Source organism: Salvelinus alpinus, chromosome 7 (assembly GCF_045679555.1).
Source record: "Salvelinus alpinus chromosome 7, SLU_Salpinus.1, whole genome shotgun sequence".
NCBI classification, from domain to species: Eukaryota; Metazoa; Chordata; class Actinopteri; order Salmoniformes; family Salmonidae; genus Salvelinus; species Salvelinus alpinus.
The window spans coordinates 70,498,295-70,512,620 of NC_092092.1; the positions used below are offsets into that span (position 1 = coordinate 70,498,295).

A 14,326-nucleotide genomic window follows, 5' to 3' on the forward strand; every position below is an offset into this window, starting at 1 on the left:
AATACTAGGTAGGTTTACCCTAAAGATGAAACATTACCTTTTAAAAATATGCATTTCAACAAATGAACCATTGCAACGAAGAAGCATATGCTCTCTGAAAAATGCAGATGTTGTGTCTCCCCCCCATGTTGACTCCAACGCTTCCCACAGTTGTGTCAAGTTGGCTGGATGTCCTTTGGGTGGTGGACCATTCTTCATACACATGGGAAACTGTTAAACCTGAAAAACCCAGCAGTGTTACAGTTCTTGACAGAAACTGGTGCGGCTGGCACCTACTACCATACCCTTTTTCAAAGGCACTTAAATATTTTATCTTGCCCATTCACCCTCTGACTGGCACACATTACACAATCTATGTCTCAAGGCTTAATCCTTTAACCTGAACAAGTGACATCAATGGGATCATAGCTTTCACCTGGATTCACCTGGTCAGTCCATATCATGGAAATAGCTGGTGTTCTTAATTGTTTTGTACACAGTGTGTGGTTCTTTGTCTGTAGGATTCAGATTAAACCCATTAGACTTTTTATGAGTATTCAATAATGCACATGCCTTTCTGTATTTAGAGACTACAGGTATTGTCTCTACTCCTTCACAAAGAGAGTAGATAATTCCTCTGGAAATTTCTGAAAAGCTGTGGTGCCTACCGTAACCTTCCAACATCAGTAGGCCTACATTGTATAGAAAAAGGAAACACGTTGACTATAAAATATTTTATTTTAGTATTTGGTTCTCAACCCGTGGCACATAGAATATCCCAATGGTATGCGAGCACTGCAGCCTTCAAATTCATTCAAAATGTAAAGACCTGCCGAAACCCGGGATCGAACCAGGGACCTTTAGATCTTCAGTCTAACGCTCTCCCAACTGAGCTATTTCGGCGGTATATAGAGGGTGACGGGAAAGCTTTATGTACCTAGGAGTCAAGATAACGCCTCTATAGTTCTGGAAACTTTGACATGCGGATGTTGTATGCATCTACAAAGTCATGAAATCACAATATCAAATCTGGGCAGCATGGTACAGATACATCTTTATGGATTGGCCAATATATACAGTCATTGATTGGCTCACATCAGAGAACCTCCGCCCATGTATGTAAGTGCCGTCATTTCACGAGCCTCAGCCAACGCAGGGGATTCTGGGAAGGACGTTTAGTGATCGGGAACATGATGATGGAAGGGGACTCTAAGCACCTAATTGTTGGTGGGAAACACAAAATCCGTAATGCTTTCGTGACATACAAGCAGACTTCTGTGAGAGGTACATGTTTTCACGTCTGTAACATAATTATTTCGTGAAACATCAAAAGCCCTCTCTGTTTGTATGCGAATGTTGTGTGGCTAGCTTAGCCTGGTTACTTGTTCCGCTAGCTTGTCATTGTTTTTGTTAACGAAGTGAAAGCAATAAAGCTAGAAAGCAGTGTTTGCCCCCAACCAAGGCAGGGCCCAGTGGGTCAGACTGCTTGAGTAATGCGGTTTAGTTTCTCTCGGGAAGATGGATGAAAGGTCCACCAACCACCACCGGCTCTTGATTGCCCTGGTGATAAGCTTGCTCTTTGGCGTGATTGTGCTTCAGTACCTTTGTCCTAGCTCCGATTGCCAACTGTTGCACCTAGGATCATTGGCCTCCAACTCGGGCAGCAATGCCATCGGGTCCCAGGGAAACGACATTGGCCTCAGTGGACAGGACACATACGTCGCTGAGGACTGTGCCCTAGCCCGTTATATTCCCCGCTTCAATTTCACTTCTGCAGACCTCAGTCGACTCGTAGACTTCAATATCCAGGGAGATGATGTTATTGTTTTTCTACACATCCAGAAGACAGGGGGTACAACATTTGGTCGACATTTAGTGCGTAATATTCAACTCGAGAGGCCTTGTGAGTGTCATGTTGGCCAAAAGAAATGCACCTGTTACCGGCCAGGTAAAAGGGAAACGTGGCTTTTCTCCCGGTTCTCCACTGGCTGGAGCTGTGGTCTTCACGCGGACTGGACCGAGCTGACCAACTGCGTGCCGTCTCTCATGAACACGCGCGAGCCCCCCAAGAAGCCTACAGTTCCCAGGTAAGTGTCACTCAGAGAACTGGATTTGAAATTACTTGTGGACAACAATTTCAGTTTGTTCAGTATCTTGTTCCTAAATTGAATTCACATCTAATATTTTATTATGTATGATCAATCAGAGACAAATGCATTCATGCTTCTCTAGGGTTGAAAGGGGATTCTGGTCTGGTTAAGCTGGGTCAATAGCTGTTCATCTTGAGCTGCAGAGAGTGCCCAATTACCCCCTATTCCCATTTATAGTGCACTGGTTTTGATCAGAGGCCCTGTTCAAAAGTAGGTCACTTTATAGGAAATAGGGTGCCATTTGTGACTTAGACTCATTGAGACCATTGCGTTGGTTATTATTACAGTTATATTACAGAGGTGCTGAATTCAAAACAAGTCTAAAGACAAATTAACTGACCTAGGTATCTTTCTCTCTGTTCACTCTGTTCTGTCTGTCTCTCTGTATTGTTCTGTCTCTCTGTTCTGTATGTCTCTCTGTTCACTCTGTTCTGTCTGTCTCTCTGTATTGTTCTGTCTCTCTGTTCTGTATGTCTCTCTGTTCACTCTGTTCTGTCTGTCTCTCTGTTCTGTCTGTCTGTCTCTATATTCTATTTGTCTGCTGTTCCTCAGCCGGAACTACTACTACATCACCATCCTGCGTGACCCGGTGTGGCGCTACCTGAGCGAGTGGCGGCACGTGCAGCGCGGTGCCACCTGGAAGGCCTCCCTGCACGTGTGTGACGGGCGCGCCCCCACGCTGGCTGAGCTGCCCAGCTGCTACCCCGGGGATGACTGGTCCGGCTGCTCCCTGCAGGAGTTCATGGACTGCCCCTACAACCTGGCCAACAACCGGCAGGTCCGCATGCTGGCAGACCTCAGCCTGGTGGGCTGCTACAATGTCTCGGCCATGAGCGAGGACGAGCGCTGGGCCGTGTTATTAGAGAGTGCCAAGCAGAACCTGCGGGGCATGGCCTTCTTCGGCCTGACAGAGTACCAGAGGAAAACCCAGTACCTGTTTGAGAGGACCTTCCACCTGGCGTTCATCGCCCCCTTCACCCAGCTCAACGGCACGCGGGCGGCCAGCGTAGAGGTTGTGCCTGAGACGCAGCTCCGGATCCGCCAGCTGAACCAATGGGATGAGGAGCTGTACGAGTATGCCCGCGACCTGTTACTCCAGCGCTTCCAGGTGGCCCGGCAGCAGGAGAGGAAACAGGCCAGGGAGAGGAGGCAGCAGAAGAGGAGAAGGCTCAGAGGGAAGCTGGGGTCAACAAGGCTGGGGATGGGGAGGCCGGTGGCCGAGTGGCCCAGCGATAAGCCCCAGTGGACAGAGACTCAGACTGGGGAGGCGATCACCACCCACCTACGACCACCCTCCCCAGAAAGGAAGCATCAGAAGAGGGGAGGTGGAGAGGCTGAGGTGCAGCTGCCAGACTGGTGGGGTCTGGAGGAGAACAGCACCATTGAGGACTACATGGATAATGTGGAACAGTGGCGGTAGCAGTGAGAGGACCAAGTTGGAGAAAGAGGGAATGGTTGAGCCTTGTCTATACAGACATTATGGGCGCTTCCTGCAAATGTGCACTTCTTCACGTCCCTTTATGGATTTGAAATGAAATGACTGGTATTAGCAAAAGGTGTTTTTAACCATGCCTACACCAATCCAATGCTATATGAGGGTAGTAGTGAACAAATGCACACTTCAGGAACAAGGAGATATGGGATATACACATTCTCAAAACTCTCCACTAACAGCGTACAGCTCCCTTTAGCCTGCATCCCAACCTTTGGTCCATGGACACTTCTCCGTTTAGCAAAACGTGCTTATTTTCCTTAAATGTAATTTGTTTTTGTGTACTTCACTAACCCACATTGTGGTCATGACATTTCATAGAGAAAATCCAGGGCTCGTCCCAATTGGCACCCTATTCCCTAATATAGTGCACTTCTTTTGACTAGAACCCCGGTCAAAAGCTGTGCACTACATAGAGAATAGAGTACCAATTGGGACAGGGTGACCACCAATACCATGCACCTCTCAATTGCCCAAGCCTTCTGATGAAACCTTACGGTTCTCGTGCAGCAATGTTGGTTATATACCAGGGAGGGGAAATATTTTCCCTGATAGTCATTTTGATATTGATTTTATAAGCACATTTTTGTAACAGGTTTTGTTTCAAAGAGAATAAGCTATGTTTTTTTCCCCTTGGTGTTTTTGTATTCATATTATGCCACTATTTTGTTGTGAATGATGTAGGTAAAGCTGTTGAATGATTTGTCTGATGACATGCAGCTCACAAATGACTGAGAAAGACTTGAAGTGACCGAAGAAGAAAGAAAAAAAATTCTCACTAAATGAGATTTTAATAATTACCTCAATCAGTAGCACAGTATACTCACTTATTTTTGTGCTGTCCTTGTCTCCTCTTTTGTATATAAAAGAAAAAATATTCACTGGTGTCATGTCTTGTAACTGATACACCAGGTAGAGTGTGTTGGTATGTCCACATCCTTACTACACATGTAGCCTACACACCTGTCTCTGGTGGGTACAAATGTGTAGTTGCCAGCCAGGTCACGATTGGACCGTCATTATAATCCAGTGCCTTCCCTTCGTTCCCCTCTCTCTGTTGCTCCAGCAGGTGGTGCCAAATCTGTGTCACCACAACTGTCGCCGCTGAAAATGTCATCTCTAGGTTTCTGGTGAATCTGGTCTAGTCTAAATGATAATCCCTTTCTGTGTGAATTAGACTTTGGGTGTATTACTTTATAATTGTGCATAGGAGTGATTGGATAGAAATCTGAATGTTGCACATGCTACAATAACAGCACACCAATGATCCATAGAGCTCCTCTACCTGCAGCATACATAGGTACTAGATTTACAGGTAGGTTTATCCCTAGTTGTGTCTGGTACATTTTTACAGGTGAGTCATTATCATAAATGAAAGAATATTGTGATCTATATTAGAGGCTGTTATGACGGTGGCTACCCTGTAATACCATTTAGGACATGAAGCAGTATACCTGAGATTGTGGACCATGACATTCGGTAAAGTAGGTTTACCAAAATGTAAAGGGTAGAGACAAAAGGACAGTACCTGAAGTGACCCATCCAGTTACCGCCCTCTTACCGCGGATAACACAGTCTAATGGGATTCCCCTAAAATGGAGGCAATGCACGGCTCTTCGGCAATGCGTAATACCAAACAACACTTTTCTCCTGAACTCCTCCCTTCTGCTTTTGCCCTCCCTCGATTTTTACCTCGCCCTCCTCTGGTCTAGCTTGTCTCTGCTTTTTATTTAGCCAGCTACCAAGTTGCGACATTTCACTTCACGCCGCTTCATCGTTTTGTTTCCCCGCATAATATTTTGGGATAAATGCACGACGTATCGTTTTTTAAACTGTTATATATGTAAGTGATTCGATTTTTCCAGCACTATTAACATTCGCTCTAAGTATGGCGTATTCAGAATTGGTAAAATAATTATCTTATCGTGACATGAACATTTATTTAGCATGCTGTAATAAGTAAGAAGACAACGTGTTGAAGACAGGATTAGGCTATTTATCAGACCTACCGAGCGTGCACAGGTAAGAACACTAATGCATGACTGCTGTCGCAGTTGACTTTCACCTGGCGTCTTGCCTTACTAATTGCGCATGTTGGTGCGTGTAAATAAGCTTGTAACAACACATCTATTGGAAGTTAGTAAATATGTATCACATGGATAGCCAACATTTGAATAAACTGTCTCTTTGCCTGTTGTTGGGTAGTTTACAATAGCAATAGTAGGCGAGGTTACGCATAGAATACAGAGTGATGATGTCATAACATTTCACGTCTGACAATTTTTAGGCCTAGTCCATATGGTGATGCATTTAGGCTACCAACATAATCATTTTCAGGGCTGTCGCTCTTCAAGACACTCACAGTATGCCACAGTTATCGATTCTGTCGCGTCGGTAATACAGGACGCAAATCTCACAACCGTTTCTAATGCGGAAATGTTGAAGAGCTCGCCAGTTTAACTGGAAATTAGTAACATCTGGTTTGTTCAGGTCGTTCAGCCATTCCTATGGGGGAAATTAATGGAGAAAGAATGGGGTTTTGGGATAAACGCCGAAATAAGGTTTGAGGTTAACAGAAGTTTAGGAGATCTTAACGTTTTTTTTCTGTATAAACTCTGCTAATCCTGTGTTTACCACAGACCTTATTTTCGGTGTTTATCCCCAAAAAACATTCATAGGCTTTGGCCAACAAGCCATGTGGAGTTAGCCTCCATTAGGATAAGGGTGCAACTGCAGCCTGTAATTTGGGGCGTTCCAGCATCTGCAGGAACCCCTCTTTATATGTCTATTGGTCAATTTTTAAGCTACATGACTCCAGTACATAGGCAGGGGCACTTTAGTACAGTAGATGGCGGTAATGCACCATAACGTTGGATGCCAACTGCCGATAAATCCCACAGTAGAAGAAGAGGCTGGGGCGAAAATGGTAGCTAGCTATAGCTAGTGTCTTTTGCCCCTCCTGTCGGACACTGTTATCCCACCGTTCTGTTAACGACGGTGAGGGCAGGTGATCGGCAGGCAAGAGCGAAGAAGACTGTGTGCTAACTTAGCCAACTAGTCTTAAGGAGGTGCGACACCATGTGCTAGCTAACTAACTAGCAAGCTAGCAAGCACACGGTGTCACCCCCACCTCCCACCTGCTGTGTACCGGAGTAGCTAGACACCGATAGGCAGTGTACTTCGACCCCACTTGTCAGGCACTGTTTTATTCGGAACAGAGTGTAACCGATGTGAAATGGCTAGCTAGTTAGCGGTGGTGCGCGCTAATAGCGTTTCAATCAATGACGTCACTCGCTTTGAGACCTTGGAAGTAGTGGTTCCCCTTGCTCTGCAAGGGCCGCGGCTTTTGTGGAGCGATGGGTAACGATGCTTCGTGGGTGACTGTTGTTGATGTGTGCAGAGGGTCCCTGGTTCGCGACCGGGTCGGGGCGAGGGGACGAACTAAAGTTAAACTGTTACATTGATGCTGTTGACCCGGATCACTGGTTGCTGCGGAAAAGGAGGAGGTCGAAAGGGGGGTGAGTGTAACCGATGTGAAATGGCTAGCTAGTTAGCGGTGGTGCGCGCTAATAGCGTTTCAATCGGTGACGTCACTCGCTTTGAGACCTTGACGTAGTGGTTCCCCTTGCTCTGCAAGGGCCGCGGCTTTTGTGGAGCGATGGGTAACGATGCTTCGTAGGTGACTGTTGTTGATGTGTGCAGAGGGTCCCTGGATCGCGCCCGGGTCGGGGCGAGGGGACGGACTAAAGTTAAACTGTTACAAGAGCAGGCGGGAGGTGGGGGTGACGCCGTGTGCTAGCTAACTAGCAAGCTATCACACGGTGTTGCTAACTAGCAAGCTACCACCCGGTGTCCCTTCCGCCTGCTGTACTAGCGGGAGGCAGGAGCGACCGGTAGACAGTGTCCTTTGCCCTCGCCTATCGGGCATTGTTTTCCCGCAGTTCTGTTAACGACGGTGAGGGAAGGTGTTCGGGCAGGCGGGAGTGAAGTACACTGTCTACCGGTGTCTCCATGCAGGTCAATTTGCGGGTTGCAGTTGCACACTATTTGTCCGTTAGTGCCAACAACAAGACGCCACGTCTTCTTGGCCTGTAATTCCACTCCATCCAAGTGCATGTCACTCTTTTGAAGAACTGCATAATTTATATGTCTATCGAATTGCAAATCACTATGCCTATTTGAACACTTTTTGGAATGATAATGTGGCCTGGGGGACTAGATGCTTCCGGCCTGGGGGACTAGATGGTTCTGGCCTAGGGGACTAGATGGTTCCGGCCTGGGGGACTAGATGGTTCCTGCCTGGGGTCTAGATGGTTCCAGCCTGGGGGACTAGATGGTTCCTGGCCTGGGAGACTAGAGACTAGATGGTCCCGGCCTGGGGGGCTAGATGTTCCTGGCCTGGAGGACTAGATGTTCCTGGCCTGGGAGACTAGATAGTTCTGGCCTGGGGGACTAGATGTTCCTGGCCTGGGGGACTAGATGTTCCTGGCCTGGGGGACTAGATGTTCCTGGCCTGGGGGACTAGATGTTCCTGGCCTGGGGGACTAGATGTTCCTGCCTGGGTGACTAGATATTTCTGGCCTGGGGGACTAGATGGTCCTGGCCTGGGAGACTAGATGGTGCTGGCCTGGGGGACTAGTAGGAGAAGTTGTTCCTTATAGTGCTGGCCTTGGAGCTTTTCTTATTCCAATCATAACCTGTTATCAGACCTCATCCAATACACTATGCCTACTACGTCCCAAATGACACCCTATTTCCTATGTAGTGCACTACTTGGGCCATGTAAAAGGTAACTCTACGTAGGGAACATGGTGCCATTTGGTTTGAATGCGATAAACAGAACATTACATTAATATACTGGCTGTCTCAGGTCACCACAGTAGTGACTAAACCAGTTTCCTTTTATCTTTGCCAAGTGGCATTCCACCCAGTGGAGTGAAGTTCCCCCCTTATTTTCTGAAATAGTAACGGGGGGGGGGTCTGCAGATAAGGGGTCACATCAAAGTCAATAGGGCTATAACACGCCATAACCCCACACTTAAATATGCTGTTTTCACTCACTCAACATCAGTGCATATGCTTTTGCGAATCGATGCCATTGCCTTGCCTCATTTAACAGCATGGCGAGTCTAGACTGGTTTATGTGCTCTCTCTCTCTCTCCGCAGTGGACTCTGCACCCGTCTAGCTATTTTTATTTTTTACTCCATATTAACACAGGTAACCTCTGCACCACACACACAGTGAGGTTACTGTATTCTAACTGCACTCCTACACAACCTGTCCTCATTTCCCCTCTACACAACCAACCAGGTCCCTGCTCAGCTGCCCCAGACTCTGCCCAGTACCTAGTATTTTCATGGTGCAAATTAAACATTATACTGATAAAGCAACAGCATAAAAAAATCACCAAATGTTATGCAGGCTATATGAAATGGATTAATCCATAATATCTGCTAATGCTCAGCCAGCTCACAGGTAGTAAATATCCATTATCTGACTGTGAGGGTTTGGATAAAGGTATAGGTTAATAACATAAAAACCCCTGTAAAAAGACAGACTTTTGTAGGCATGCAAATCAAATCAGTAATTCTTCCATGCAAACCTGTTTCCTTGTTAACTCCATTACATGTCATGCTTTACATTTCAGTATGTGGTACATTATGTTATTCCTTGAGTCCACTAATATGTCATTTATGAGTGTAGCCTATGCGTCTGTGTACATGCCAGTTACATGTGTGTGTGTCCTGTATAGTGTATGTTTTTGTGTAAGTGTCCATATACAGGGCCTTCAGAAAGTATTCATACCTCTTGAATTATTCCACATTTTGTTGTGTTACAGCCTGAATTCAAAATTGATTAAATATTTTTCCCCCTCACCCATCTACAAGCAATACCCCATAATGACAAAGTGAAAACATGTTTTTAGAAAATTTAGCAAATTTATTGAAAATGTAACATACATATCTCACTTACATAAGTATTCACACCCCTGAGTCAATACATGTTAGAATCACCCAGCGATTACAGCTGTGAGTCTTTCCGGGTAAGTCTCTAAGAGCTTCGCACACCTGGATTGATAAATATTAGCAAATTAGCTTTAGCGCAATGACTGGAAGTCTATGGATATCTGCAGATACCCATAGACTTCCAGTCATTGCATGCTCGCAGATACCCATAGACCTTCAGTCATTGTGCTAACACTAGTTAGCATTGGCTCGCAAAACTACCTCTAACTTTCTTCATAATGGACACAGAGACATAAAAATGATATCCACACGTTCATCTGACTGGGCTTTAGTTTTATTTAACTATGCAAGTCGGTTAAGAACAACATCTTATTTACAATGACAGCCAAACCCGGACCAATTGTGAGCTGCCCTATGGGACTCCCAATCACAGCCGGTTGTGATGCAGCCTGGAATTGAACCAGGGTCTGTAGTGATGCCTCTAGCACTGAGATGCAGTGCCATAGATTGCTGCGCCACTCGGGGGCCCTAATGGGCCTCATTGCCAAAATTGTGAAGTATCCCGCGCATGCGTCCGCATGTTGTTTTTGTCCACCCACACCAGATGTGATCAGGACACGCAGGTTCAAATATCAAAACTAACTCTGAATCAATTATATTCATTTGGGGACAGGTCGAAACACAAGAAACATTAATGGACATTTAGCTAGCTAGCTTGCTGTTGCTAGCTAATTTGTCCTGGGATATAAACATTGGGTTATTATTTTACCTAAAATGAACAAGGTCCCTTTTTTCGGGATCTTTGTAGAATTTTTACCCATTTTGTGTCACACAAAATCGTGTGTTCTCTACTCAAACAATGAATCCACAGATAAAAGGGGAAACCTTAGTTTCTAGTAATCTCTCCTCCAGTCTTCTTCTTCTGTGGACTTTATCTGGCGGTTGGCAACCAGCTTTGATTGGAGTGTGGACCTCAGTTCATCATTCAGTCACCCACGTGGGTATATGCTCCTAAAAACCAATGAGGAGATGGGACTTGCAGCGTGTCACGCATCAAAAATGGAACCAAGTTCTATTTTAGAGCCTGGCTACGCAGACGCTTGTTGACGCGTGCGAGCAATTTGGATGAAATGATTGAATAACATGTATGTGTATATTTATTTAGCAACGCTGGCGCATGCAACGGGGGCGGTGTGGTCAGCATGTTAGGCTTGCCATAACAAAGGGGTGGAACACTTGTTGACTCAAGACATTTCAGCTTTTCAATTTTAATTCATTTGTAAAAATTTCTTTAAACATAATTCCACTTTGACATTATGGGGTATTGTGTGTAGGCCAATGACACAAAATCCGTCTTAAATTCAGGCTGTAACACAACAAAATGTGGAAAAAGTCAAGGGGTGTGAATACTTTCTGAAGGCACTGTTTGTGAGGGGTATATCTATAGCTGGATGTATGTTTTTGTGAATGGATACTGTGGTGCTTTAACAAGCTGAGGGGATTATAGATACTTAACCTAATTACTTTGCTCTATCCCTGTTGCTTGACCTTTCCCTCTCATTGTGACCCGGAGCTCCTCCTCTTGTCTTGTTATTCTCCTCCTCCTCCAGCGCTATCTTTAATCAATCACCTAATCACTCTACCCACACCACTCTCTCTTTCTCTCTCGCAATTCATTTTCAATTTTAGGGGGCTTTATTGGCATGGGAAACATATGTTTACATTGCCAAAGCAAGTGAAATAGATAATTAACAAAAGTGAAACAAACAATAAAAATTAACAGTAAACATTAAACTCACAAAAGTTCCAAAGGAATAGAGACATTTCAAATATCCTGTTATGACTATATACAGTGTTGTAACGATGTGCAAATAGTTAAAGTACGGAAGGGAAAATAAATAAACATAAATATGGGTTGTATTTACAATAGTGTTTGTACTTCACTGGTTGCCCTTTTCTTGTGACAACAGGTCACAAATCTTGCTGCTCTCCCTACTCTCTCTCTACTCTCTCTGTGGTATTTCACCCAATAGAAATGGGAGTTGATCTAAATTTGATTTGTTTTCAAATTCTTTGTGGGTCTGTAATCTGAGGGAAATATGTATCTAATATGGTCATACATTTGGCAGGAGGTTAGGAAGTGCAGCTCAGTTTCCACCTCATTTTGTGCCTTTCTCAATAGCAAGGTTGTACATAGTCAAAGATTTCCTCAGTTTTGGGTCAGTCACAGTGGTCAGGTATTCTGCCAATGTGTACTCTCTGTTTAGGGCCAAATAGCATTATAGTTTGCTCTGTTGTTTTGTAAATTCTTTCCAATGTGTCAAATAATTATATTTTTGTTTTCTCATGATTTGTTTGGGTCTAATTGTGTTGCTGTTCTGGGGCTCTGTGGGGTCTGTAAACAGACCCCCAGGACCAGCTTGCTTAGGGGGCTCTTCTCCAGGTTCATTTCTCTGCAGGTGATGGCTTTGTTATGGAAGGTTTCTCTCTCTCTGTTTCACTCCCGGAAGTGGCGCAGCGGTCTAGTGCACCGCATCTCAGTGCTAGAGGCGTCACTACAGACCCTGGTGCAATTCCAGGCTGTATCACAACCGGCCGTGATTGGAAGTCCCTTAGGGCGGTGCACAATTGGCCCAGCGTCGTTAGGGTTTGGCCGGGGTAGGCCGTCATTGTAAATAAGAATTTGTTCTTAACTGATTTGCCTAGTTAAATAAAGGATAAATAAAAATAATTATGTTAGAATCTTCCAGGTGACTCTGGTCTGAGTAAGACTCTAATGTTTATTGGTTGGTTCTAGGCTATGTTTTTTTTAAAGCTTGAAATGTTGCTGGTATGACCAAGGCCTAAAAGAGTGATTTGTTAGATTTTATCAGTCAGACAGTTGTTTAAGGGCTCTGGCTGCACATTTTCTAAATATATTGCATGTCTTAAAGATTCCTGCGTTCCAAGTGTCTACTCTGGTGTTATGGCCTTGTGGTTTCGCACAGTTATTTGTTTTATCCGTCTGTGCCTGGTGCTCCGACAGAGGGGCTGACTGGGCTTTTGGACGTGTGCAGCATGGGGGAGGGACCGTGGGGAAACTAATAATTTATTACATTTGTAAAGCGCTTTTCATTATACAAGAATAATCACAAGGTGCATAAAATAAAATAGAAAATAGAGACATAGTCAACAAAAAATTAAACAAATGTATGTAACCATATCATGAGGAAGGCTAGGCCGATAGAGGTGAGTCTTAAGGCCTGCTTTTAAAGCTCCAACAGTCTGAATAGCCCTGAGATTATCTGGAAGGGAGTTCCATAGGCATGGTGCATGGGAGGACAAGGCACGGTCTAGGGATTTGCAGACGAGGAGGATGATTTTAAAGTCAATTCTTTGAGGAACAGGTAGCCGATGGGGGTGATGTGGGCAGACAGTTTTGTTTGTGTCAGAAGAATCCTTGCAGCACTGTTCAAATTCAATCAAATACCTTGAAATCATTGCTTCCGAGCCCCTCCCAACGATGCAGATTTGAAAGAAAAAAAATAAAAGAAAAAAAATAAATATATTGTTACACAAGGAATAAAATACACAATAATGGAGCTATATACAGGGAGTACCAGTACCAGATCAATGTGGAGCTATATACAGGGAGTACCAGTACCAGATTAATGTGCAGCTATATACAGGGAGTACCAGTACCAGATCAATGTGGAGCTATATACAGGGAGTACCAGTACCAGATCAATGTGGAGCTATATACATGGAGTACCAGTACCAGATCAATGTGGAGCTATATACAGGGAGTATCAGTACCAGATCAATGTGCAGCTATATACATGGAGTACCAGTACCAGATCAATGTGGAGCTATATACAGGGAGTACCAGTACCAGATCAACGTGGAGCTATATACAGGGAGTAACAGTACCAGATCAATGTGGAGCTATATACAGGGAGTACCAGTACCAGATCAATGTGGAGCTATATACAGGGAGTACCAGTACCAGATCAATGTGGAGCTATATACAGGGAGTACCAGTACCAGATCAATGTGGAGCTATATACAGGGAGTACCAGTACCAGATCAATGTGGAGCTATATACAGGGAGTACCAGTACCAGATCAATGTGCAGCTATATACAGGGAGTACCAGTACCAGATTAATGTGCAGCTATATACAGGGAGTACCAGTACCAGATCAATGTGGAGCTATATACAGGGAGTACCAGTACCAGATCAATGTGGAGCTATATACATGGAGTACCAGTACCCGATCAATGTGGAGCTATATACAGGGAGTACCAGTACCAGATCAATGTGGAGCTATATACAGGGAGTACCAGTACCAGATCAACGTGGAGCTATATACAGGGAGTACCAGTACTAGATCAATGTGGAGCTATATACAGGGAGTACCAGTACCAGATCAATGTGGAGCTATATACAGGGAGTACCAGTACCAGATCAATGTGGAGCTATATACAGGGAGTACCAGTACCAGATCAATGTGGAGCTATATACAGGGAGTACCAGTACCAGATCAATGTGGAGCTATATACAGGGAGTATCAGTACCAGATCAATGTGCAGCTATATACATGGAGTACCAGTACCAGATCAATGTGGAGCTATATACAGGGAGTACCAGTACCAGATCAATGTGGAGCTATATACAGGGAGTACCAGTACCAGATCAATGTGGAGCTATATACAGGGAGTACCAGTACCAGATTAATGTGCAGCTATATACAGGGAGTA

At 44.7% G+C, this 14,326-nt stretch overlaps 2 protein-coding genes and 1 non-coding gene across 13 annotated transcripts in view; 2 read left to right on the forward strand and 1 right to left on the reverse strand.

The window, feature by feature from the left end:
* Nucleotides 1–725: 725 nt before the first annotated feature.
* On the forward strand, nt 726–4,502 carry hs6st2 (heparan sulfate 6-O-sulfotransferase 2). Its single transcript, XM_071411474.1, has 2 exons — nt 726–2,066; nt 2,682–4,502. Exons 1-2 carry the CDS (start codon nt 1,498–1,500, stop codon nt 3,547–3,549), a joined length of 1,437 nt encoding a protein of 478 aa, XP_071267575.1. The 5' UTR covers nt 726–1,497; the 3' UTR covers nt 3,550–4,502.
* trnaf-gaa (transfer RNA phenylalanine (anticodon GAA)) lies at nt 810–882 on the reverse strand. Its single transcript has one exon. It is a non-coding gene; the product is annotated as a tRNA-Phe (tRNA).
* Nucleotides 4,503–5,229: 727 nt separating the features above from the next.
* mbnl3 (muscleblind-like splicing regulator 3) overlaps nt 5,230–14,326 on the forward strand; it is a 90,099-nt gene continuing 81,002 nt past the window's right edge. For 2 of the 11 annotated variants that reach the window (XM_071411478.1, XM_071411476.1), the window contains exon 1: nt 5,232–5,643. The gene's annotated coding sequence lies outside the window, so the exon portion shown is untranslated. Of the gene's footprint in view, nt 5,644–14,326 lie in introns of all 11 variants that reach the window. The other 9 variants (XR_011676250.1, XM_071411475.1, XM_071411477.1 and 6 more) reach the window with 6 other exon arrangements.

Bases quoted from the DNA above. Each gene is read 5' to 3' on its own strand.
- hs6st2 (XM_071411474.1), top strand. From the start codon at position 1,498: ATGGATGAAAGGTCCACCAACCACCACCGGCTCTTGATTGCCCTGGTG. The intron at 2,067-2,681 runs GTAAGTGTCACT...GCTGTTCCTCAG, and splicing joins AAGAAGCCTACAGTTCCCAG to CCGGAACTACTACTACATCA.